General features: G+C 47.1%; 1 protein-coding gene across 1 annotated transcript in view; it reads left to right on the top strand.

Moving 5' to 3' along the window:
* KIF1C (kinesin family member 1C) overlaps positions 1-22,315 on the top strand; it is a 912,154-nt gene that overhangs the window by 598,009 nt on the left and 291,830 nt on the right. The window contains exon 13 of the mRNA XM_086946204.1: positions 10,635-10,810. Within this exon, the coding sequence (XP_086802330.1) occupies positions 10,635-10,810 (176 nt within the window). The remainder of the gene's footprint in view (positions 1-10,634; positions 10,811-22,315) is intronic.

Here is a 22,315-nt window from a genome sequence, read left to right as displayed (position 1 = left end):
TCTGTGGGTGCGACGAGACCTCGAGGGACCGGCCATCATCAAAACCTGCACGCTTTCTTAACCAGCACGACCACCGAAGGAATCCTCTGGTGAGTGCTCTGGGGTCCGAGAAGCCCCGACCCTGAGCAGCTCCAGCACCGATGTGCAGCCTCCCAGCATCTCCACGATCTGCGTGGGGCCCTTCTGCTTTGCTGTTCAGCACGTTGTCCGATCACTAGCCGCTGGCTGGTGACTCTTTGACGACGAACGACAATCAACGTTGCTAGTCTGGTTGCTCCACACTGGCCTTTGCTCCCTTCTGCGAGAGGAGCACCCCGGACCCTCCTGGTCCACTCAAGACGCCATTTTAGGCCCACCACGTGGCCCTGAAATCTGCCAAGGCTTGTTGCCCCAATCCTGGGCCCAGCGACGCCGACAGCATCAACCTTCGTGGGACAGCTCGCACCTCCATCCTGGTCGCCGACAACGCCTCCTGGTCCGTGAGACTGCAGAGCCTAGCGTCACCCACTCATCTAGTCGAGGTGACGACCATCTGGTGCCCTCCTGGTACCCTCTGACTACTGGCTAGTAGTATGAACTTGGTCCCCTCTGCTTTCAGGTATCATCGATCTCTGATCCAGGCTTGGATCTCAACGAACTTTTCTCCATTGGTCGCAGGCCAGCAACTCCTTCCTTCCGGCTCCTGGCTCGTCAGCGAAGACCCCCGACGCCTGTAAGACTTGTGCAGCCGCAGCCCTTGTGGCTAGGTAACTTCGGCATTTCGGTGCCCGCATAGCCTCCTTACTTAAGGGTCCCGAGTCCCTCGCTTCCGACTTGCCTTATCGGGTCCGCCCGAGACCACTAAACTTTCCGTGCCCTCGGGCACTTGTATTAATTGTGCACTTGAAGTATTTTCCTAAGAGTTTTGTTCTGTGCTTAGTACCCTGTCCTCATAAAGAGTCCAGGGCTGTTGTGATTCTAATAAATACACTGTTTATTTTCATAACACTTGTGTGGTGTCCTTTCACTTGGTGTTCAAGGGGTATGTGATGGTATAACAGCTGGCTTAACATGCCCTCTAGAGTTTAGCCCGAAGACTGCTCGTATCCACGCTACTAGGATAGCTGGTCTAAGGTTGACTTACAACCAATCACCATAAGGGTCGTTTGGACCGATGAATACTGGTCACTAGAATAGTGAACACTGCATATCGGGCCAACTTCTCACATTGGTGAGCAGCGGTTGGGATTTGAGCTTGCTGTTGTTTTACCACGCGTATCCTAAGAATATCTTGTGAAAGATCGCATAAGTACTCCAGGTACATATAACTTAGCTTAGAATACTCTGAGTTCTACTGAACCAGCTGTTGTAGCTCCTCAAGGCTTAGCACACCTTGGCTACAACTCTTAGCAAGGGATCAGTAGGTAAACATATAGTGTAGGTAGGTGCATCACTTACATTACACTAGAAGCAGCATGTCCGACAAAGGAGGAAACTCTGAGTCTCCCCTTGTGTCAGTCGACCTTCCACAGGTCACGTCCAGATATGCTGCACTTAGCTTCCAAGAGATGCGACAGCTCTGTACATCTCGGAAGTTAAAACAGGGTTCAAACCCTACAACTCCGTTTCTGATTGGTCTCTTGGAGACTTATGATGCTAGGAGGGCGGGTAACACCGACCCTTCTCATCCAGAAGAGAGTATGCCCCCCCTCGAGGGAACCCGAGGTGACCCTGACCTTATCCATCTCTCCGCAGAAGGTGAAGAGGAGGACGAGGAGCCAGAGACATCTGGGGACGAGGCAGACAAAGGTCCAGTAGTGGTTAGCCAGCTAACTAGGGACAACTTAAGCCGGCACGAGAATGGTACTAGGAGACCCCTGGGGCCCCTCTCAGGCCAGCTTAACATTGGGAGTGGACGAGTTAGGTCTCTATCGAGAGGCTCTAACAGATCCATTCAAACCAATGGCTCTCGAGGCTCTGCTCGGAGAGGGATGACATCCCCTCAGAGGAGAGTGTACGAAGCTAAAGAGCGGGAAGTCAATCTGCGGATCGAAAGGGAAGAACTTGCCCTAGCCAAAGAACGACTCGCCTTCGCTAGAGAGCAAGAATTGAGTGGGACAAATCCCACTGGTGGCAGCATTCCCCCACGGGAAAACAGGAGTTTAGACACTAGACACCTGAGTAAGATAGTGCCCCCCTTTAAGCAAGGGGACGACATCCACAAATGGATTACTGCTATGGAGCGGGCCTGCACTGTCCAGTGCGTCCCCCAGAGTCAGTGGGCAGCTATCTTGTGGCTCTCCTTTGAGGGTAAAGGTAGAGACAAGCTCCTCACTACTAGAGTCGAGGATGCTAACAATTACCAGGTCCTGAAGAACACACTGATTGATGGGTTTGGCCTAACCACTGAGCAGTACAGGTTGCTGTTCAGGGATACCCAGAAAACTCAGTCTCAGGACTGGTCTGATTTCGTTGATTGTGCCACTAAGGCTTTGGAGGGCTGGTTGCTGGGCAGTAAGGTTACTGATTACACAGGATTGTATAATTTGATCATGCGAGAACAAATTTTAAACAATTGTCAGAACCAGTTGTTGCATCAGCACCTTGTCGACTCAGATCTGACCTCTCCCCAAGAATTGGGAAAGAAGGCAGACAGATGGGTCAGAACAAGGGTTAAGCAAAACCAGGGCCAGAACCAGGGTGGTCAGAAGAAAGCAGACCAGAAGGGTAAAGATTCGAAAGGGGAACAAAATGACCAGAAGTCTTCGACAGGTCCCCAACAACCCAAAGGGGGGGGGGGGGGGGTTCAGGCTTCCCAGGAAAAGAAGAATCACGAAGGCCAATCGAAAAGGTGGTGCCAATACTGTAAAAGTAAAACTCACTGGTTTAGTGAGTGCACCAAGAAAGGAGGGCAGACTCCTGCTACTGCAGCCCCTAAGGCACCTGTGCCCCCTAGTACAGCCAGCAGTAGTAGTGCGCCTCCCAAGGGACTAGTTGGGTTAGCCTTGGGTTCTGAGGGGTGTGACAACTTAGTTGGCACACTCACTCAGGCTGTCCTTGTCTGTACGGGGGATGTGGATATATCCCCTGATGTCAGTCCCAATACCTTGGGCAAATACCGACAGACGCCTTTGATCAATGGCAGAATGGCTCATGCCTATAGGGACACTTGTGCCAGTGTCACCATGGTGACGCCTAACTTTGTGGACCCTGGACAGATCATGCCAGGTACAGATTTCCTGGTGACCAATGCCAGCAACGTCACTACCAGTCATAGTATGGCGATTGTTGCTTTCTCCTGGGGAGGGGTAAATGGCCAGAAGAAGGTTGTTGTTAGTTCAGACCTCCCAGTGGATTGTTTGTTGGGCAATGATTTGGAGTCATCGCAATGGTCAGAAGTGGAGCACCGGACTCACATGGAAATGTTAGGCTTGCCAGCACATGTGCTTGCTGTGACTAGGTCACAGGTCAGACGATGCCCCACTGAACAGGTGCTGGATCCTGGGACAACGGACCAGACACCTCCCAAGAAGAAGAGCAGTGGGGTTAAGGCAGCGCCTTCCCCCTTGCCCCAGGTCGAGGATCAGGTCTCAGAGGAGGCTGACCTCCAGGAATTGCGGGAAACTTAATCTAAAGAACTCGAACTTGATCAAGTTGAGTTTCTGGGCTCAGGGGGACCCACACGAGAAGACCTGGGGAAGGACCAATTAGACTGCCCTTCCCTTGAACCCCTCAGACAGCAGGCTGCTGCTGAGGCTGCTGAGAACGCCACAGGTACCCACAAGGTATACTGGGAAGATGGACTCCTGTACACTGAGGCAAGAGACCCCAAGCCTGGCATGACCAGGAGGCTGGTTATCCCCTTGTCTCAGCGTGGTTTCCTCCTTACCTTGGCCCACGAGATTCCCTTAGCAGGACACTTAGGCCAGACGAAGATCTGGGACAGGCTTGTCTCACACTTTCACTGGCCTCACATGAACGAAGATACCAAGGAGTTTTGTCGCTCCTGTGTCACTTGCCAAGCCAGTGGTAAGTCAGGTGGCACGACAAAGGCCCCCCTTATACCAATGCCTGTGGCGGGGGTGCCCTTTGAACGTGTGGGGATTGACATTGTCGGTCCAATGGAACCCCCAACAGCATCAGGGCACAAGTTTATACTGGTGGTAGTGGATCATGCCACCAGGTATCCTGAAGCTATTCCCCTTAGGACCACTACAGCCCCTGTGGTGGCAAGAGCCCTAGTTGGAGTATTCTCCAGAGTGGGCTTCCCTAAGGAGGTCGTCTCTGACAGAGGTGCAAACTTCATGTCGAGCTACTTGACTGCTATGTGGAAGGAATGTGGTGTCAACTACAAGTTCACTACACCCTATCATCCACAATGCAATGGGCTTGTTGAGCGGTTCAACAGGACCCTGAAAGGGATGATTCATGGAATACCTGAAAAGCTCCGGCGTAGATGGGACGTCCTGATTCCCTGCCTTTTGTTCGCTTATAGAGAAGTCCCACAGAAGGGGGTTGGCTACAGCCCTTTTGAACTTTTGTACGGACATCCTGTAAGAGGACCCCTGTGTTTGGTGAAGGAAGGATGGGAGAGACCTCTCAAAAAGCCTGCAACCAGCATAGTGGACTATGTGCTTGGCCTCCGCTCCCGGATGGCTGAGTACATGGAGAAGGCATCCGAAAACCTTAAGGCCAGCCAAGAACTCCAAAAAGCTTGGCATGACCAAAAGGCTGTCTTGACTGTTTAACAGCCCGGGCAGAAGGTGTGGGTGTTGGAGCCAGTGGCCCCAGCAGCACTCAAGGACAAATGGTCCGGGCCCTACACCATCCTGGAGAAAAAGGGAGAGGTCACCTACCTGGTAGACCTTCGAACTCCCCGGAGCCCCCATCGGGTGCTCCATGTCAACAGGTTCAAAGCATATGTTGACAGGAAGGACATGAGCTTGCTCATGGCCATAGATGAGGGACAGGAGGAAGAGAGTGACCCTCTCCCAGACCTGCTCACTCAGAATTCTGACGATGGATCGGTAGACGGTGTTGTCTTTTGTGGCAGCCTCTCCGAACATCAACAGGAGGATTGTAAACAGGTTCTTCAATCCTTCCGGCATATGTTCTCTCTAACACCCAGTCAGACCAATTGGTGTACCCATGAGGTTGACACTGGTGACAGCTTGCCCGTCAAGAGTAAAATCTACAGGCAGCCCGATCACGTTAGAGACTGCATCAAAACTGAAGTGCAGAAAATGTTGGAGTTGGGAGTCATTGAACCCTCGGATAGCCCGTGGGCTAGTCCCGTAGTTCTAGTGCCGAAACCTCACACCCCAGGCGGTAAGAAAGAGATGAGGTTCTGCGTAGACTACAGGGGTCTCAATGCAGTCACTAAGACTGACGCCCACCCAATACCAAGGGCAGACGAGCTTATAGATAGATTGGCTTCTGCCAACTACTTAAGTACGTTTGACCTGACAGCTGGGTATTGGCAAATCAGGTTAGCTGAAGACGCCAAGCCTAAGACAGCATTTTCTACCCCTGGTGGGCATTATCAGTTCGTGGTGATGCCCTTAGGTTTGAAAAATGCACCTGCCACCTTCCAACGGTTGGTGAATCACGTTCTCACTGGGCTGGATGACTTCTGTGCGGCGTATCTTGACGATATTGCTGTCTTTAGCTCCACCTGGGAGGATCACCTGGTCCACCTGCGGAAAGTGTTAGAGGCTCTGCAAGCAGCAGGTCTCACTATCAAGGCTACCAAGTGCCAGATAGGGCAGACACAGGTTGTATACTTGGGCCACCTTGTCGGTGGAGGCCAAGTTCAATCACTGGAGAGCAAGATACAGTCAATCAGGGACTGGGCTCCTCCAACCACCCAGACTCAGGTTCGAGCTTTCTTGGGCCTGACTGGTTACTTCCGAAAGTTCGTCAGAAATTACGGATCGATTGTGACTCCGCTTAATGAACTGACGAGTAAGAAAATGCCAAAAAAGGTTCAGTGGACAGCGAGCTGTTAAAAAGCATTCGATGACCTAAAACAGGCCATGTGCACGGCACCTATCCTCAAGAGTCCAGACTACTCCAAACCATTCATTGTCCAAACAGATGCTTCTGAGTTGGGTGTGGGAGCTGTTCTATCTCAACTGAATTTTGATGGTAATGACTAGCCCATTGCTTTTATAAGCAGACGGCTGACCCCCAGAGAGAAAAATTGGTCAGCTATAGAGAGGGAGGCCTTCGCTGTGGTGTGGGCCCTAAAGAAACTGAGGCCATACTTGTTTGGCACTCATTTCAAGATTCAGACCGACCATAAGCCCCTCCTATGGCTAAATCAGATGAAGGGTGAAAACCCCAAACTGCTTAGGTGGTCCATTTCCCTACAGGGGATGGACTTCACAGTGGAGCATAGACCTGGCACTGATCATGGCAATGCAGATGGGCTCTCCAGGTATTTCCACTTAGAACAAGAAGACTCACCTGGTCAAGGTTAGTTTATTGTCCCAACGTTTGGGGGGGGGGGGGGGGTCATGTAGGAGAGTAGGGTCTGCAATCCTATGATCACCCAGACTTTTTGCTTTTGTTTCACTGGTTTACGACTTTCTCGGGCTGTGGGCCTGCCAATCAGACCCACAGCCTAGCTGTTCTCTCACTAAATTGATGTGTGTACCTTAGGTGCATTACCCAATCGGAACTGGGCCACCCTCTCAGACCCTGTAACTCAGGGCATCGGTGTACCCAGGGCCTACCAGGGGCTGAAGCATGTATTATGCCACCCCTGGATGGCCATCTAAATTTGACACAACTGGCTGCACGACAGCTGGGGCAACGTGGTGTACTCGCCCGTTGCTGTAGGTATAGTATCCCTATATCTAACCCTAAAATGGACACCCGAGTTCCTATCAGTCACTCCTATGGCAGGCCTTGACAATCCTGAAGGCAGAGTACGTGGAATCATTCGAACTGGGCTCTGGCACGAGCCGAGCCCGGTTGCAGCTTGCGGAACCAAGAGCCAATGGCTGTTCCATGATAACGCGTACCATATCGGTAACTTTGGTATAGCGTTATCAAGACATGTCGAGTAAGGTGTCATACGAATCGGGATGCTGCCCCCTCACCAATGCTGGCGACGAGGTTAGCATTCCGCCCTTCTAGAGGGACATGACATGAACGTAACTGTGAACCCCGGTTAAAGTTAACTGAAGCCTCAGCTCCACAAAATGGACGCTGCCACCACAGACACGAGTCTGACCTCCTGCTGCTGGGAGTCCTTCCAGCGAGGAGAGCTTGGACAAAGGGTTTCCTGTCCGGGGCGGTGTTCGCACCATCCCAGACAGGGTTTTGTGTATCCTGGGTAGGCAGGGCTTTACAGGAAGGTGATTGCGGAGTGGCACCCCGGTGCTCACTACGCATCTGCCGGCTAGAACCAGTTCCAGGGGCGCGCAGCCCCTGACCTGGGGAAAGTCCGGCAGGGGAGAGGGGTGTAACTACCCCCCTTCCTGGTCCCACCCCTAGGGCAGCACCTAGTCACGTACCCACCCCTTTCTTTAGGATAAAGGCCGGAGCAGGGACCCTTCCAAATTAGATCATCTTTGAATCAAGAATACTTTCTACGAAAGGACTTCGAGACTCTTCTTAAGATTTCTCCCTTGTGGCTAAGGAGTAGTCACCCTGCATCCGCAGGCACCATCTAAGAACTCTGCGGTTTGCTGCAAGTCCTTCCTCAGGAATCCGACGACCCAGCTCGACGAGAACCGGCTTCCCTGGCACCTCTGACCTCTACCCACATCGTCAGCTCAGCTGAGATCTGTGGGTGCGACGAGACCTCGAGGGACCGGCCATCATCAAAACCTGCACGCTTTCTTAACCAGCACGACCACCGAAGGAATCCTCTGGTGAGCGCTCTGGGGTCCGAGAAGCCCCGACCCTGAGCAGCTCCAGCACCGAAGTGCAGCCTCCCAGCATCTCCACGATCTGCGTGGGGCCCTTCTGCTTTGCTGTTCAGCACGTTGTCCGATCACTAGCCCGTGACTCTTTGACGACGAACGACAATCAACGTTGCTAGTCTGGTTGCTCCAGACTGGCCTTTGCTCCCTTCTGCGAGAGGAGCACCCCGGACCCTCCTGGTCCACTCAAGACGCCATTTTAGGCCCACCACGTGGCCCTGAAATCTGCCAAGGCTTATTGCCCCAATCCTGGGCCCAGCGACGCCGACAGCATCAACCTTCGTGGGACAGCTCGCACCTCCATCCTGGTTGCCGACAACGCCTCCTGGTCCGTGAGACTGCAGAGCCTAGCGTCACCCACTCACCTAGTCGAGGTGACGACCATCCGGTGCCCTCCTGGTACCCTCTGACTACTGGCTAGTAGTACGAACTTGGTCCCCTCTGCTTTCAGGTATCATCGATCTCTGATCCAGGCTTGGATCTCTACGAACTTTTCTCCACTGGTCGCCGGCCAGCAACTCCTTCCTTCCGGCTCCTGGCTCGTCAGCGAAGACCCCCGACGCCTGTAAGACTTGTGCAGCTGCAGCCCTTGTGGCTAGGTAACTTCGGCATTTCGGTGCCCGCATAGCCTCCTTACTGAAGGGTCCCGAGTCCCTCGCTTCCGACTTGCCTTATCGGGTCCGCCCGAGACCATTAAACTTTCCGTGCCCTCGGGCACTTGTATTAATTGTGCACTTGAAGTATTTTCCTAAGAGTTTTGTTCTGTGCTTAGTACCCTGTCCTCCTAAAGAGTCCAGGGCTGCTGTGATTCTAATAAATACACTGTTTATTTTCATAACACTTGTGTGGTGTCCTTTCACTTGGTGTTCAAGGGGTATGTGATGGTATAACAGCTGGCTTAACACGCCCTCTAGAGTTTAGCCCGAAGACTGCTCGTATCCACGCTACTAGGATAGCTGTCTAAGGTTGACTTACAACCAATCACCATAAGGGTCGTTTGGACCGATGCATAGTGGTCACTAGAATAGTGAACACTGCATATCGGGCCAACTTCTCACAGAGACAACCTATGACCCTTCTAAGCTCATTTTAGTGTCCTGTAGGTATAGACAACCTATGACCCCTTCTAAGCTCATTTTAGTGTCCTGTAGGTAGAGACAACCTATGACCCCTCTAAGCTCATTTTAGTGTCCTGTAGGTAGAGACAACCTATGACCCTTCTAAGCTCATTTTAGTGTCCTGTAGGTAGAGACAACCTATGACCCTTCTAAGCTCATTTTAGTATCCTGTAGGTAGAGACAACCTATGACCCCTCTATGCTCATTTTTAGTGTCAAGTAGCTTGGATCAACCTAATAAAGTAACACCTCTGTAGAACTTACCATGCTCTGTTGGTGGTGCAGAAGGAATAACTGATGCCATAGGAGTCACTGGACGAAGAAGAGTCAGGTTGGAGGTGCCAGCTCACTCGCATGATCCTTAATTAACTTGTAAGCGCTCTAAAAATACCAGGTGCCTGCGTTGGTGCTGTTCATCCTTATGACTGCAGTGAATGGGACATTTACTGACAAACTAATTTCGTATAGGCAACAAATGTAAAAGCATATAGATAAATCTGAAAAGTTTGTACCGCAGAGGTTACTGAAATTTATATTTACCAAATGAAAGTAGATGCTTGAAGGAAGTAAAGTCCTGGTTTCCTGAGTCAGAAATATGAATGTGCAAAGTTTTCTTGCAGCCTTCGTGATGTTCTGTGGAAAGCTTGCAACTTTGAGAAAGCCGCAAGGTCTTTGCAGTTATTTCCTGATTTTCTTGCAAATATGGCAATTTGTTGCAATTATTCTTATTTAATTGTACAAAATGCTCAGATCTGCAGAAGCTACCCTCTTAACTCAGCCACGCTGTAGACTGGCTACGGTGGGTGGGCGTGCTTTTTCACACACACTTCCAGCTATGTGGAACAATCTGCCGCTGGAACTGCGGAAGGAAACTAAGCTAATGTCCTTCCAAAAGAAATTAAACTGTACTCTTCCAGCAAGCATGGGGCGGTCTCTAACCTGTTACCAGATGTATCCTTAAATATTGCCTAGCGGACCCTGACAAAGCGCTTAGAGACCTCTGGGTTATAGTGCGCTATATAAATCAAATAAATAAATAAATAAAATGGTTATGCCCAAGATATGCTTCCTAGAAAATAGTGCTTCTTTTTTGCTATACTTTTGTGCATAGAAAATCTCTGCAAAAGGTAAAGTTGGAGAAAAAATGTTTGCGAACATTTACCATTGTACACAGAGAAGCTCTGCAAAGGGTAAACTTGCTCGGAAAGTCTGCACACATTTGCCAGCTTGGATCAGTTTAGGGTAAAAATTACCTCTATATGATGAAAAATATTTTTTGCTGTGCAGATTTTTTTTAAACTTGAAATGTAACCTAGCAATCTCTGCAAAAGGGAACTTGGCCAGCGGAAAACCACTGCTGGCCTCTACTCAGGCTAGTGCATGACACCAAGTCACGCTGAAAAGATGCGGCAGGCTTTAAAATAAGTTCTACTTGCATTTCTTCTTGAAGCTATGCTGCGGGATTTCCTGGAGTCAACTTATATTATGCCAATTATCATGTTTTACTTTTTGGCGCTTAGAGTCCCTCTTCACTTGGCACTAGGGAGAGTTATTCGAAAAATATTTTGGTCCTTAACATTTATTTTTCTCCCTCTTATGTATAGATGCTAAGATTGTCGAGAGTAGTAATGGCACAGTAGACAGTCCGGCTGCTCCCTTAAGTCCCCCTGCTGAGTGCAACGAGAATCTGACGCCGACAATCCTCAACGGACAACTGGAAGCATACCCAGACATAGAGGATGAGGTGATCTGCACAGAGGAGGCGATTGAGAGGCTTCAGGTAGGGCTCATCACTTGAGCAGGCTTATGGCCATGCATGCGTCAACTTATGGCACTCGCAATACACACTCTGCTGAAATCTGTTAGGATGCAACCCAGAGTTAAGGAGCTCTGACTGTAGTGTATTGTGCCAGGATATTTCCACAGCCAATCTTCTGAAGACCCATCCTTGTGGATCTCCTCACCACATGGAATTTCCTGATGTCCGGTCGATAAAGAGACATACTTAGTAGTATAACGATCAGCATTGTACATAAAAATGTCTTGTTGAGTCTACTGTATGCTCTCTTGTACTGGTTTATGTTGTAGGTCATATTTTAAGCTGCAGCACTACCCCTCCTCTGTTCCTGGTGCCCTTTATGTCTTAATTAGCCTTGTGAGTGTCTGTTTCCTTTTCTTTGTTTGCCGTTACTTACAGTTGTCAGCTTCCCACTAATCCCAGTCCCAATTTTAGTTTTCCAATTTTGAAACTGTCAGAGAAAATAAGCATTATTAGATGCATTGCCTTCTGATGCTTCTACAAATAAAATGGTATCATACTAGGGGTCTAGATAGTTCCTTTGTTCTAGAGTGTGGTGCCTCTAATATCTTCTCCTTCAACCTTTATTCTTTTTTGTTGGGCATTTGCTTTGTCTATGCATGTGGATTTTTTAATTTATGTTTTGGGATAAACCTGGCCTACTTCTAAACCTCTTTATAGACTCTAGAGGCAACTCATTTAAATTGTTTAGATAGGATAAAGAATGAGCTAAATATATTTGTCTAGAATCAAAAACACCGTTGTTGCACATTCTAGTACTCCTTCATGGCTGGGGTTTGATCCTTCAGCAGTTTTCTAAGACTCTTGAAAATATGTTTACATTGCCTCATTATTAGGGCCACTCCTCGCTGGTTCCGTTCTTTTCGCACCTTCATGCACAGGTCAGTGCTTGATCCTTTTCTTTCTTAAGTGAGTTTTTTCTCTAACTTATTTAATTTTCTAGTGTGTAGGGGCTATGCCCCCTCCTAAAATTACAGAGTTTAAGCCTTGTAGAGACTGTCTCTAACAGATGTCTGTGACAGATATCGGAGGGGTTTGCCACAACGGGCCTGGCTTTAAGATGGTTAGCATCTTATCTCTGCAACAGACAGCAAGCTGTGGCGTTACCACCATTTCGATCAGCCACAGGACAGGTGAATCAAGGTGTCCCCCAGGGATCAGCGGTCAGTCCGATTCTTTTCAATTTATATCTTCGAAGCCTGGTAGATCTGATTAAGTCATTTGGCATATCAGTCATCAATTATGCCGATGACACTCAACTGATTTTTTCATTTGAGGGTACTGAGACAGTCTTGAGGGACACCTTTCACCGCTGCATGTCGGCCACAGCAGAATGGCTGCGAGTTAACTCACTTCAATTTAATGGGTCAAAAACTGAGGTACCCCACTGCTCCCTAGACCGACTCCCCCGCGCGCTACTGACATTTGGCCAACTTCCATTCTGGGCACGGTGGAGGCTGCAGAGTCGGCCCGCAATTTGGGAGTTCTGTTTGAGCCTAACCTACAGCTTGACGCCTCTGTAAATAGGACCGCGGCGACCTGTATGGGCCTGCTTCGTGCCCTACGTAAGATCTTGCCATTATTTCCTCTGGGAGCCAGAGCAGAGGTAGTGCGTAGCTCTATTCTCAGTAGGTTAGACTACTGTAACGCACTACTTCTGGGAGCCCCTAAGACCTTGATCCTAAAGCTGCAGAGGATTCAAAATATGGCTGCTAAACTGGCTCTTTCTCGTCCACGCTCTGCTTCTTCATCTGCAGCATTAGCTGATCTTCATTGGCTACCTGTCCAGCAGAGGATTGCCTTTAAGGCTTTATGCCTTGTTTTCAGGGCTTTGCATGGACTAAGACTGATACCACTTCAAAATCTTTTTTCTTGGTATCAAGCTGCCAGACTTCTGAGATCTTCCTCCGCGTTCCTGGTGAGGATTCCTAGGATTAACAGAGTGAGGATGGGCGGCCGCGCTTTTAGATTCACAGCCGCCACGTTATGGAACACCCTTCCTCTGGCGCTGAGGAGTAGACAAGATCTGACCTCCTTCAAAAGGGATCTTAAGACCTACCTGTTTCCAAGAGCATTGTAGTGCACTTCACCTGATGGTTAGATATGGTCTCAGCGCCAGGATACCCTTTGGGTGACAGCTGCGCTTAATAAGTATAAATACTACTACAAATACTACTACTAGTGTTTGAGTTTGGCGCATGGCTCTTAAGTCCGAAGAGCTGATTCTGCAACTGATATCAAGGAACCTTGAGTTTCTGGGTCTGTAGGCAGTGTCTCAACAGATGGAGGTTTTAAGAGAGGTAATGCTGTGAGTTTTCTGCGTCTTTCCAGCTGCCTCTGGCATGCCTTAGGTACCCAGTAATGCACGGTAACCTCCAGTTGGGTCCCACCAGTGGGTTCACCCTCTATGCCATCAATTACTCCAGAATCGACCTCAGGTTCAAGTCCAACATGGGAGCCAGCTTCCAATTCCACACCAAAATCCACACAGGTCCCTGTGACATAGACGCAGACTGCGTCCGAGGACAACTTACTCACATTCCACTCTGAGCCGAATCCTTTTCTGTCTCGACAGAGGTCTCATATCGATTATATACCAATGTACCCATCTCCAGTTCAGTCCTTTTCAGATAGAATTATGCCTCTATCTCAGAGATGTGTGCGAGCAGTCTACCAACTTTTAGGTTCACACTCTGACCAGAGCCAACCAGCCTTTGCGGATGAGAATAGTGATGAAGAGGAGTATGTCCCCAATATTATGTGGTTGACTGTTTATTTCTACATGTTCAAGATGTCAGTGGGCTGAACACTTCCTCCAGACACTAGGTTGTGTTCTCCCCTCAGTCCACCGAGAGGAGAGAAAATGCCTTTTTCGCCATGGTGATGAGATGCGTGGTGGAAGTTTTGGACTTGCAATTGACTACTATGGAAGCCAAAACCAATCTTCTAATTTTGGAACCTGGACAAATTTCTGTAGTCTTTACTCCCATTGAATGAGACCCTAACTGACACACTTATGAGAACTTAGTCAAAGCTCTGTTTCTGCTCTTTTATACATGGGCAGGTTTCCAGTAGCCACAGCAGTTTGGTGGTTCAAGCTTCAACCAGTAAGATGAACCCCTATTCTTTCCCTATGACTTCTCCTGACCGAGTTGAAACCCTTTGAGACCTTTGGGAAGTGGATGTTTTCCTTAGTCTGCCTTGTCCTTCGGTCAGTCAATGGCCGCTCCTTGATGGGACGATATACCCATGCTTTATAGGACGTGGTTGGCGAGATCTTGACAGCAGTCCCAAGGGAATATCTGGCAATTTACACACAAACCATCGAGGATGGTCCGATTCCGCAAAATACAGTTAGAGGCATATGAGCTGTAGATTGTACACTTTGCATAGATTGCCATCTGGTGTTGGGCTCGGATGATTGCATGTTGTTTTTGTCTTCGAAGAAGTCTTGTAGTCACAAGACCGGTGACTCCTTCTTCGGTGTAGAGTGCGCATGGGCTTAGGCTCCATCGTTAGATTGTTTTTTTCCGCCATCAGGTTTGGATGAAACTTGCTGCTCTCTGGCTCGGAACCGTTTCCAGACCACTCCGACGCGCAAATACATTCACCGACGGTATTGTTTCGATCGCGTGCCTTGGACACACAAATGGTAACTAAATCACATGGTAGTTCTATGAATGTTTTAAAAAAATGCGTGAGATAAATGAGCTTCTCAGACCTAATAGAAATGGCAGTGTAGAGACCCCCAGCTCAACGCAACCTGCTCTCCATGCAAAAGGGGAAAATCAAAGGGAAGCACACAGGCCAAGTATAAGAAGATGTTGTGCAGCAGAATGGAAAAGGTATGTGATTTGGGGTAAAGGATATAGGGCACTGGACACTACAGTCATCAGATACTTAACATACCTACCAGACATCAAGCTAACCCATGCCTCATGACAGAAATAGTAGTCTACTGAAGAAACACAAAGACGTTTTTTCACCTCACCGTGGTCAAAAGGTACATAGAAGGGGCGAAGAGAATTGCTCCACCAAGGTTGGCACGAACATCCATGTGTAACTTAAATGTGGTAATAACACAGCTGATGATAGGGCCCAGTTGAACCACTCCACAAGATGGAACCTAAATGTGTGATGCTTAAAACAACTTTTCTGATTGCAATATATAGTTAGCAAACTACAAGCACTCACCACCCAGAAGCCTCACCTGCAAATTCACAAGGACAGGGTGGTCATGCGAACCAACCCACCCTTCCTACCAAAGGTCGTATCAGTTTCACATGAATTAAACCATTTATGTACATTCTTTCAGCAACCAAGGACTAAAGCCGAAAGAGCCTTGCACATACTAGATATGCGTAGGGCAGTCATGTATTACCTGGAAACAACAAAGCCACTCAGTAAAGGTAGTCTGTTCTTTGTATCTTTTGCAGATAAGAGCTAGGACTCACTGGTTACAAAAGGCATGCAACTGGAAGCAAAATCCAGAGTACACGTCACACAGAAAGAAGAAGCCACCCTAACCTTCCTAGCAAACGTCTCAATAGTCAACATATGTATGGCAGCTACTAGAGAATTGCAGGTGGGACAAAAAGTACTGAAACATTTTTTTGCAAGTTCCTATTTGTTTCAAACCCAACCACGAAGAAGAAAACCTAGGAGATCGCTACAAAACTGATGCACAGCATCTGAATTCAGAAAAGATCCACGCTGCAAAGCAAAATGTTTACTTACTCTTAGGAATAGGTTTGCAGCTGGAAGAATTTTCTAGATTCTTGTGCAACCCACACACCTCCCCAAGAAATGAGGTGCAACGAGGCAAGCAAGCAGAAAGATACTTAAAAGGAATATCTGGAAGCCAGAACATCAAGGGTGGGGGAAAGATTCTAAAAATGGCTTCCGGAGCAAGCCTCTGAAGTCATGAGAGGGACAGATATGGTAACAGATGACATCACACCCAGCACACAAAAAAGAGGATTAAGAGAAGAAGTCTAGACCCAACCACTAACATCCAGAAGATTCACCAAGCTGCAAAACTACTCCTACCACTAAGTAAATAATCTGTTAGTCAGAGGTGGTACAAGACATCTGGCACATTGGAGATAACCCTGGTTAGATTGTTTTACCACCGTAGAGAACATGCATTGTCAACACTTTTGCATGCTCAAGCCTCCAAGAATGCTCTCTGACTGAGATCCATTCTAGATAAAGTGGACCACTAGACTTCTGTACGCCTTCCTGCTGTTACCTCTCCTAACCTAGGTTCTAAAGATCAGGAATGACCTGGACCAAGTAATCCTAGTGGCTCCTGACTGGGCAAGGACCATGTGGTACTTGAAACAATGGGGCATGAGCATTTGTCCTCTGATCAGGCTACCTTCCTGTTGCAGCAGCAAGGCAGAGACCTGAACCTGCATAATCTGCACTTTCATGGGTAGAGCTTGAGCGGCAACAGTTCACGGCATTCGACCATCCTCTTGAAGTTGTGTATCTCATCCTGGCTGCCAGGCATCCTTCTTTTAAGTCTGCCGGCACCAGAATCTGGCACAAGTTTGTAGTCTGATGTGGCACCCGCAATACTGATCCATTGCAGGCCAAACTATTGGATGTCCTAATGTTCTTTCTATCCCTGGCCCAGCAAGGCTTTGTAATAGGCGCTGTTAAAGGTTATCTGTCTGTCGTTTCGGCATTTTTTTCAAGATTACTGGCCCAATCGTCCATTTTCAAATCACTTGTGTGATGAGATTATTTTTAAAGGTTTGGCTCTTTTATTTCTTCCAAAAGCCTTTGTGAGGCCAAAGTGGGGTCTTAATGTGGTTCACACTTTTCTTATGTGTACTCCATTTGAACCTATGCATAGCTCCCCATTATTTCTCCTGACTTTGAAGACCGTTTCTTGCTGTGGTGACTTTGGCTCGTTGCATGAGCCAACTCCAAGTTCTCTAGGTGGAGCCACTTTTGTACCACATTTTTCCAGACAGAGTGGCTCTGTGGACCAAGGCAGCATATTTGCCTAAAGTTGTTATGGCTTTTCAAGTCAGACAATTCATCACACTTCCAATTTTTTTTGCCCTACCTCACCTCTCGAACGAGAGACTCCAACGGCTGGATCCTAAAAGCGCTTTTTCTTTATACATTGACTGAACCAAAGACCATTGAGTCTACAATCCGGTCTTTGTAGCGGTTTCTGAGGCAAAGAAAGACAGGACAGAGCAAGAAACCGACTCTGTCAAGGTGGATAGTTTTCTGCATCAAGATCTGGTATGCACTGGGCAAGAACAAGTCCCTTGATGGGTTGAATTCCCTCTCCACCAGGACCAAGGCTACTACTACTGTGCTGGCATGCAAAGTAGTTGCACTTTACCTGTCAAAAAATGCAGATCTGGTTGAGTATGGGTCAAAATTGGCAGACAAGATAACAGACTAATTCTTAATTCCCCTAGTGTCTGAATTATTTCTTGTTGGCATAAAATTAGACAGACACCTCAGCCTAACACAACATGTCCTCGCTCATCCTTCCTCGCCCAGTGAAACAACTTTATGCCTTATGACAAACAACTCCTAAAAGCTAAAGTGGACACAGGATCTGATGGATTTTCAAGCATCTAAACATTTCTAAGTTATATGAAAAGCCATGAAGAGGTTAGCTTTGTTAAACAACTCCAAGTCTATAGCTTTCAGACTTTTTTTTAAGAGGCTTACGCCTTATTATTTCTTCAAGCCTGTAACGCTTGTGGGATGATGCACATTTTTCTAAACTTGTTGATCAAAAAGTCAGGATTTTATTAAAGACACAGAGGTTAAGATCATGCCGCCACCATTTACTGCTCCCACTGATGTCAGGAACAAAAGTAGATATTTGGAACCCTCCAAAGTGTCAGGAACACATACAAACCTACAACCAGCAACCCTCTTCCTTCCTTTAAGAGCTACAAAATAAGTTAACATGAAGAAACACCAAAAGAAGTCCAGATCACAGTAAATAGACCCCAAAAATTACCTCTTCATCTATCAGTCAGATTTATTTTCATCTTTTAGCTTTTGAAGCAGATGGACCTCTTACCCACTGGCCCCCAAAACATGTCACATCCACTCCCACCGATTTCATGACTTGCTTCACTCACCTAGCTAATGTATTGGCAGAAAAAGCCTATATGGATGCTTATACACCATGTCAGTAATGGCAAAACTCCAGCTTTCTTCATAGTTTCTTCTTCTTCTCTTTGAAAAATGTGTCCACACAGTCTGGGAGTACTCTCAAAATATCGATACAAATATTGTCCTTGAAGGAGTCTCATTCTCCTCTCTTTTTTTTATTTTTTTTTATTTTCGAAATGACATATTACAGTAGAATATTTGTTACAGGAAAGAGAAGAAACAAAACATGAAAGCATCAAACGCAAAAAAAAAGCTTATCGCAGCTATGGAGCTCATCCTAATCAATCGTATATCTTAGTATTAAATTTGCACTTGAGCAAACTTTGCCCTTTTTTCTCCAAGACTTAAATCAAATTTCAACAATTGTTCCAAAATTGCTAATTAGCAGCACATTGCAATCTATTCCATTATCTATTCATAGTTTTGAACCCTTTATACTTAAAAAGGGCAATTTTCTGCCGCCCAATGAATATTAGCCTATACAGCCACTGATGAAATGAAGGGGGTTCCTGATCCTTCCATACTGTGGCAATCAAAAGACGTGCAATTGATATAATTAAAACACAAAGTCCCTCTGTACCGAGTCAAGCTGCAACCTGCAATCATAACCCAATAACATCAGTGTGGATGAGATCTTTATATTTCTACCCAATGTCTGGAGCATGAAAGATTCAATCCCTTCTTTTAACCTATCTAGCTTTACACATGAATAAAACATATGTTCCATATCAGCTGGTCCGGTTTGACATCTAGGGCAATCATCGGATTGTCTTTTTCCCCACTTAAAAAGTTTTGATGGTGTGTAATAGAGACTGTAAGCCATTTTGTATTGTTGAGCCTTTAAGTTAGATGACATAAAGACTTTTTTTCCCCACCTCCAACACCTTGTCTATATCAACCTCCCCATCACTTGCTTTACTAGTCCAGTTTAGCTCTATTTTTTCAACATCATCAGGTGTGGATTTTAGCAGCCCTTGATAGAAATCTTTGATTCTATTCTTATAGTTACCCATAATCTACAAGATTGGTATCGGCCCCAAATTGATGTTCTCTTTAGAAATTCCTCTTATACAATTACGTATTTGCAAATATTTAAAGCACGAGTCTGGCTGTAGGCCGAACCTTTGAGCTAATTCAATAAACGCCATAAATTCCTGATTCGAATAAACATCTGCCAATATAACAATACCCACTTGTTCCCATTTTCTAGCCATACCATCATATATAATCAGGCGTAGAAAATCAGAATGCCAAAGTGATGCATATTTAGTAAACCTGCTTAATTTACAGATTTTCTCCACCCTTTTCCAAATTTTCACGACACATTCTATACATTTATATCGTTTCTTGTGATACTTTTTCATATCGTCTTGACGTTGAAGTATTCCTGCTGCAGCTTCCCCTATCGCCAGTTGATAAACAGTTGGTATTTTTAGCGTATCACTTTGCGTATTTTAACAGTGATAAAGAGTACCTAATTGTTGAAGAGCTGTACCCCAATAATACAGCTGAATATTGGGGGCATTCCAGCGCCCCCGGTCGGCTGGATGAGTCAAATATTTATAAGCGCGGCAATTTTATCATAGCTCCAAATAAAATTAAAGAACATCCCCCTCCATTTCACGTATTTTGCTTGCTGCTAGCTCTAGTGGGATAGCCCGGATTAGATATGAAATCTTAGCAAATATTTTCATTTTGATTACATTAATCCTTCCAATTATTGTAAGGTGTAGATGATCTATCAGTTTCAGCTCCCTATTAATTGAGCCCATCACTGGGTCTATATTTAGTGCCCATAGGTTGGTGATTTTAGATGTTGAGTCTTATTCTCCTCTCAATGTAAAAGCATGTGCCCTCTTGTTGATACTCTATTGGTTGCATCCAGTGCCTACACATGCAGTGTTCTTCTGCAGGAAACTAAACCGTAATGAATGATTGAATGTTGGCTTTATAAAGCGCAAACTTTGCCCAGGGGCATCAAGGCACTACGGAAAGGGGCCAGCAGACAGATGAGTATGAGGCTCACAGTGTTGAGAGGGTGAAAACTAAGGGCTTCAGGGCTTAACAGAAGACAGAATGGGTTTCCAGTCCAGAAATAGAGGAAGGAAGGAAATTCCAGAGTGTGGCCGCAGCAAGAGAGAAGGCTACCCCCCCCCCCCCCCCCACCCCCCCTTCTAACTTTCCTAAAACTCTGAACTATCAGCAAGTTCTTGCTAGCGGAAAATAACTGCTTGGTGGGAACATATCTTCGAAATAGCCTTTTGATGCCTTCTGATCCAGTATTATAGAAGGCAAAGGGCTTTAAATAAGATTCTCAGTTCAAGAGGAAGCCAGTGCACATTACTGATTGAAGCCGAAACTGAGTGATATTTGGGGAGGCTCGTCACCAACCTGGCAGCAGCGTTCTGCACCAACTGAAGTTGATGCACGAGCCCCTTATTAATACCCAAGTAGAGGGCATTACAATAGTCCAATCTGGACAGCACAAGGGCCACAACTGCCTGTTTTCGGGAGGAAAAGGAGAGCAATTGGGAAATCTTACTAAGAGTCCTAATAATCCCAAAGCAAGTGGGGACTGTTCTACTGATCTGGGCACCCAAGTAGAGGGAATTATCAATTATGATAGCAAGGAATTTTAGCACTGGCCCCAGGTCGGGGGCAGTGGCCAAGCGTGTCCGGCCACCAGGTCTCTGTCCAGATCTCCTGATAGTTTCCATAAATGAAAACCACAGTTTTATCCCCATTGAGCCTGGGGTAATTCTCTACCATCCAAGAAGCCACTGCCTGCATGCACTTTTTGAAATTTGTTGCCGAAGCTTCTAGGCTGTCAGTGATGGAAACCATAATTTGAGTGTCATCAGCATAGGATAGCACTTCCAGCCCAAAAGATCTTACAGCCCTGGTGAGAGGGGCAACATAAATGTTAAACAGGGTCGGGCTCAATGAAGATCCCTGAGGGACTCAGCAGAACAGCTGATTAGGAGCTGAATAGAATTGGCCCATCTTAACTGTTTTCGACCGGTCCATGAGAAATCAGGTGAGTAAATTCAGGGTGGAGCCCTTGTTCTCTATTTCCCTAAGCCTGCCCACCAATCTTAAAGGAGAAATAGTATCAAAGGCCGCAGTAAGGTCCAGAAGGATCAGTAGTGTAATATGACCTGTGTCAACCTGACTTCAGATGTTAAGTACAGAGGTTAACGCTGTCTCAGTACTGTGCTCGCTTCTGAACCCATGCTGTGACCCATCGAGCAGCTGATGTTCCTCCAAATAGTAACTGAGATGAAGATTCAAGTGTTTCTCCCAAATGTTGCTGGGACAAGCAATAGGGAAGTAGGATGGAATTTTTTAACTCTGCGGGATCCAGTGAGGGCTTTTTCAAAAGGAGTTTAACCACCACAGTTTTCCAAGAGATGGGAAACTGCCCGAAAGTAATAAGTCTTAAGTAATGAGGTCCGGTGAGGAACAATAACCTCCCTTCCTAGTTTCAACATTTTCAAAGGGCAAGACTCCAACGGGGAACCAGACTTGATTCCATTTAGCAACCAAAGTGTGTCCTCTAGTCGTAAAGGCGGGAAGGAAACTAAATTACCTTCCTTTACAGGAGTAACCAAATGATCCACCACTAAAAAGTGCAATGGAGGGCCTACACTAATTCCCCCATGTTGAACTTGGCCCTTCTGGCAGGTTCACCCCTAAACTTTTTGCTTTGGTAGGTGACTTGGTGTTAGTTTTTTTGGGCTTCTGCGCATTTTAACACTGTGTCCCAGTGTAAAGTGCGTGTGCACTCTGAGTGCATGTTGTGAGATTAGCCTGCCCTCCCATAGGAATGCATGGGGAATGTGTGTGTCCATGGTAGTTCCTGATACGTGGGGAGTGCAGGGTTGAGTTTGGTATGTGCGAACTCGTGAGAGTAAATGCTGTGCGATGATGTGTGTTGCGGTAATGTGTCTGGTGTGTAAGTGCCACTTCTAGAAGTTGGCATGTCTGTGTAATAAAGGGGAAATCACCGTCTGGCTTATGATTGGCTGGTGTGCCTGGCTCCAGAAGTCAGGATGGTCTGCCCCGGTGGTGAATAGAGAGATTGACAGCCAGATAGGTGGGAGGAGTGCACCTGGGACCTGAATAGGGCTGGGCTTTCCCTACACAATGCTGGCTCCGCCCCCTGTGCTGTGACTGGTGTCCCTAGTCTGGCCAGTGAATGGGGAGAGGGGCTGAGCACAACAGAGTGCTCCAAAACCAGCTGTGACTGGTCTTTCCCCACCCTGCACCCTAAGACAAAGGGGTTATGTGTCTAAAAGAGGGGCT

The sequence above is a fragment of the Lissotriton vulgaris genome, chromosome 12 (assembly GCF_964263255.1).
Source record: "Lissotriton vulgaris chromosome 12, aLisVul1.2, whole genome shotgun sequence".
In the NCBI taxonomy this organism is placed as follows: Eukaryota; Metazoa; Chordata; class Amphibia; order Caudata; family Salamandridae; genus Lissotriton; species Lissotriton vulgaris.
This window is presented reverse-complemented; position numbering and strand designations above follow the sequence as displayed.